Source organism: Salvelinus sp. IW2-2015, unplaced genomic scaffold (assembly GCF_002910315.2).
Source record: "Salvelinus sp. IW2-2015 unplaced genomic scaffold, ASM291031v2 Un_scaffold2951, whole genome shotgun sequence".
NCBI lineage: Eukaryota > Metazoa > Chordata > Actinopteri > Salmoniformes > Salmonidae > Salvelinus > Salvelinus sp. IW2-2015.
Window position 1 is genome coordinate 22,615 of NW_019944246.1, and position 5,037 is coordinate 27,651.

Consider the following 5,037-nt stretch of genomic DNA (forward strand, 5'->3'; position numbering starts at 1 on the left):
GTTTCTGGGATGTCTGTGGTCACAACAACCCCTTTGGATCTCGTCCTCTCAGTTTTCAGTTTGGACCTCCTCTGGTTCTGAGATTCAAGTAGTTCAGTCTCTGAGGTGGTGGAGAGGCCATCCTACAAACACGTTACTTCAAACTTAGGACAACACAAAGATCAGCAGAAAGGGACTGTTTTAACTCTTGAAACCCAATTTTAAACTTATCAATACATTGGTCTGTAAATAACATACTACATAGACCATAAACATTGAGGTAAGAAGCAGTATATGCTAGTTATTCCAGACCTGAAACAGCATCTGTGTTGGTCCTTTAGGGGAGACCACGATMTTAGCTTTCTTTTTCTGTGTAAAAGTAGTCTGCTTCCGTTTCCCATCTGTTTTTCTGGGGCCTCCTCTCTTCTTCCCCAGGGAAGTGCTGCTGTCTGCCTGGGGGCTCAGCCTGGATGGTTTCTGCTCCAGGTCTGGTACAGGATAAGGGCCAGGCTCAGCAGGGTAAAGCTTAGCCAGCACGCGGGGGTTGAGGTGTGGTCCGCCACTATCGTGGGTAAAGGTGTACTTGACCAGGCGTTCCTCCAGGGCCAGGCAGGCAGCCTCTTTGGCTTGAGTGATGCCCACCACCCACTGGGCATGGACCTTACGAGGAACAGACGGAGTGGTACTCTGGGGACAGAGGACAGTAGAGCTAAGATTGACAGTAGACCTCAGAATAACTAGTGGAAGACAGTTAATGTTAGGGCTGGACAAAATATCTAAATAATTTGAATTAATGTTTAAGCGCAATGTTCCAAACACCTGTATCGTAAGAATCAAGTGTTCTACTTTGTTATCAAGCAAATYCAGTGCCATCAGAAAGAATTCAGACCCCTTGACTTTTTCCACATCTAGTTACAGCCTTATTCTAACATGGATTAAATACATGTTTTCCCGCAGCAATGGGAAAACAATATTGAGCTCAAGGTGCCACCGGTTTCCTTTGATATCATCTTGGATCTGTTTCCTCGAACTCATTGGAGACCACCTGTGGTAACTTCATTTGATGGGACATTTTGGAAAGGCCCAGCTCTGTCCTATATAAGGTTCCATTAGTTGACAGTGCATGGTCAAGAGCAAAACAGCCATGAGGTGTGGAATTGCGTAGGGGCTCCAAGACAGGATTGTGTCGAGGCAGAGATCACCAAGAACACAGTGGCCTCCAACATTCTTAAATGGAAGAAGTTTTTAAACCACCAAGACTCTTCCTACAGCTGGCCGCCTGGCCAAACTGAGCAATCTGGGTAGAAGGGCCTTGGTCAGGGAGGTGACCAAGAACCCGATGGTCACTCTGACAGAGCTCCAGAGTTCCTCTGTGGAGATGGGAGAACCTTCCAGAAAGACAACTTCCTCTACCATAAAGGCCTGATTGGTGGAGTGCAGCAGAGTGGCACTCCTATGTAATAGGCACATGACAGACGGCCAAAAGGCACCTGAAGGACTCTCAGACCATGAGAAACAAGAGTCTCTGTTCTGATGAAACCAAGATMGTTCTGATAAAACCAAGACTCAACTCTTTGGCCTGAATGCCAAGCTTCACATCTGGAGGAAACCTGGCACCATCCCTTCCAGCAGGGACTGGGAGACTAGTCAGGATCGAGGCAAAGATGAACGGAGCAAAGTACAGAGATCCTTGATGAAAACCTGCTCCAGAGCGTTCAGGACCTCAGACTGGGGCAAAGGTTCACCATCCAATAGGAGGACAACCCTAAGCACACAGCCAAGACAATGCAGGAGTGGCTTCGGGACAAGTCTCTGAATGTCCTTAATTGGCCAAGCCAGAGCCCGGACCTGAACCCGATCAAACATCTTTGGAGTTTTTTTATATTTAACTAGGCAAGTCAGTTAATAAGAACAAATTCTTATTTACAATGACGGCCTAGGAACAGTGGGTTAACTGCTTTGTTCAGGGGCAGGACGACACGTTTACCTTGTCAGCTTTGGGATTCGATCTAGCAACCTTTCGGGTACTGGCCCAACYCTCTAACCACTAGGCCAACTGAAAATAGCTGTGCAGCATCGCTCCCCATCCAACCTGACAGAGCTTGAGAGGATCTGCAGAGAAGAACGGGAGAAACTCCCCAAATACCTGTGAACCAAGCTTGTAGRGTCATACCCAAGAAGACTCGAGGCTGTAATTGCTGCCAAAGGTGCATCAACAAACCTGTTTTTGCTTTGCTATTATGGGGTATTGTGWTGTCATTATGGGGTATTGCGTGTAGATTGATCAGGAAAAAAACGCCTGTCCCCATTGGCGTTGACTAATGGACGCAGTAAACTAGCTGACCCCCATTGGTGTTGACTAATGGAGGACCCAGTAAGACTAGCTGTCCCATTGGTGTTGACTAATGGAGGACCCCAGTAAGACTAGCTTGTCCCATTGGTGTTGATGCTAATGAGAGACCCCAGTAAGACTAGCTGTCCCATTGGTGTTGAACTAATGGAGACCCAGTAAGCCAGCTGTCCCATTGGGTTGGACTAATGGAGACCCCAGTAAGACTAGCTGTCCCCATTGGTGTTTGACTAATGGAGACCCCAGTAAGACATAGCTGAGGTCCCATTGGCGTTGACTAATGGAGACCCCAGTAAGACTAGCTGTCCCCATTGGCGTTGACTAATGGAGACACAGTAAGACTAGCTGTCCCCATTGGCGTTGGACTAATGGAGACCCAGTAAGACTACGCTGATCCCATTGGGTTGTGACTAATGGAGACCCCAGTAAGACTAGCTGCCCCATTGGTGTTGACTAATGGAGACCCCAGTAAGATAGCTGTCCCATTGGTGTTGACTAATGGAGACCCCAGTAAGACTAGTGTCCCCATTGGTGTTTGACTAATGGAGACCCAGTAAGACTAGCTGTCCCCATTGGCGTTGACTATGGAGACCCACAGTAAGACTAGCTTCCCCATTGGTCGTTGATAATGGAGACCCCAGTAAGAACTAGCTGTCCCCATTGGTGTTGACTAATGGAGACCCCAGTAAGACTAGCTGGTTCCCATTGTGGTGTGACTAATGGCAGACCCCAGTAAGACTAGCTGTCCCCATTGGTGTTGACTAATGGAGACCGCCAGTAAGACTAGCTGTTCCCCATTGGCGTTGACTAATGGAGACCCAGTAAGACTAGCTGTCCCATTTGGTGTTTTGACTAATGGAGACCCAGTAAGACCTAGCTGTCCCCATTTGGTAGCTTGGACTAATGGAGACCCCAGTAAGACTAGCTGTCCCCATTGGCGTTGACTAATGGAAGACCCCAGTAAGATAGCTGACCCATTGGTGTTGACTAATGGGGAGCCCAGTAAGACTAGCTGTCCCCATTGGTGTTGACTAATGGAGACCGCAGTAAGACTAGCTGTCCCATTGGTGTTGACTAATGGAGACCCGCAGTCAGTACTAGCTGTCCCCATTGGTGTTGACTAATGGAGACCCCAGTAAGACTAGCTGTCCCCATTGGTGTTGACCTAATAGGGAGCACCCAGTAAGACTAGCTGTCCCCATTGGCGTTGACTAATGGAGACCCCAGTAAGACTAGCTGTCCCATTGGCGGTTGACTAATGGGGATCCCAGTAAGACTAGCTGTCCCATTTGGCGTTGACTAATGGAGACCCCAGTAAGACTCGGTGTTTGGTGTTGACTAATGGAGACCCCAGTAAGACTAGCTGTCCCATTGGTGTTGACTAATGGAGACCCCAGTAAGACCAGCTGTCCCCATTGGCGTTGACTAATGGAGACCCCAGTAAGACAGCTGTCCCATTGGTGTTGACTAATGGAGACCCCAGTAAGACAAGCTGTCCATTGTGTCTGACTAATGGAGACCCAGTAAGACTAGCTGTCCCCATTGGTGTTGACTAATGGAACCCCAGTAAGACTAGCTGTCCCATTGGCTGTTGAACTAAATGGAGACCAGTAAGACTAGCTGTCCCCATTGGCGTTGACTAATGGAGATCCCAGTAAGACTAGCTGTCCCATTGGCGTTGACTAATGGAGACCCAGTAAGACTAGCTGACCCATTGGTGTTGACTAATGGAGACCCCAGTAAGACTAGCTGTCCCCATTGGTGTTGACTAATGGAGACCCCAGTAAGACTAGCTGTCCCATTGGTGTTGACTAATGGAGACCCCAGTAAGACTAGCTGTCCCCATTGGTGTTGACTAATGGAGACCCAGTAGACAGCTGTCCCCATTGGGTTGACAATGGAGACCCAGTAAAGCCAGCTGTCCCCATTGGTGTTGACTAATGGAGACCCAGTAAGACAAGCTGTCCCCATTGGTGTTGACTAATGGAGACCCCAGTAAGAACTAGCTGTCCCCATTGGCGTTGACTAATGGAGACCAAAGTAAGACTAGCTGTCCCCATTGGCGTTGACTAATGGAGACCAGTAAGACTAGCTGTCCCATTGGCGTGACTAATGGAGACCCAGTAAGACTAGCTGCCCCATTGGTTTGACTAATGGAGACCCCAGTAAGACTAGCTGTCCCCATTGGTGTTGACTAATGGAGACCCAGTAAGACTAGCTGCCCCATTGGTTTGACTAATGGAGACCCAGTAAGACTAGCTGTCCCCATTGGTGTTGACTAATGGAGACCCCAGTAAGACCAGCTGTCCCCATTGGTGTTGACTAATGAGACCCAGTAAGACAGCTGTCCCCATTGGTGTTGACTAATGGAGACCCCAGTAAGACAGCTGTCCCCATTTGTGTTGACTAATGGAGACCAGTAAGACTAGCTGTCCCCATTGGCGTTGACTAATGGAGACCCCAGTAAGACTTAGCTGTCCCCATTGGCGTTGACTAATGGAGACCCCAGTAAGACTAGCTGTCCCCATTGGTGTTGACTAATGGAGCCCCAGTAAGACTAGCTGGTCCCCATTGGTGTTGACTAATGGAGACCCCAGTAAGACTAGCTGTCCCCATTGGGTTGACTAATGGAGACCCCAGTAAGACTAGCTGTCCACCATTGGGTTGAACTAATGGAGACCCCAGTAAGACTAGCTGTCCCCATTGGT

The 5,037-nt window shown here is 48.6% G+C and overlaps 1 protein-coding gene across 1 annotated transcript in view; it reads right to left on the bottom strand.

Moving 5' to 3' along the window:
* The window catches only part of LOC112075041 (histone-lysine N-methyltransferase NSD2), a 33,209-nt gene that overhangs the window by 20,639 nt on the left and 7,533 nt on the right, over window positions 1-5,037 (bottom strand). Inside the window, exons 4-5 of the mRNA XM_070440746.1 lie at window positions 292-666; window positions 1-122 (exon numbers count right to left, since the gene is read on the bottom strand). Coding sequence (XP_070296847.1) covers window positions 1-122; window positions 292-666 — 497 coding nt within the window. The remainder of the gene's footprint in view (window positions 123-291; window positions 667-5,037) is intronic.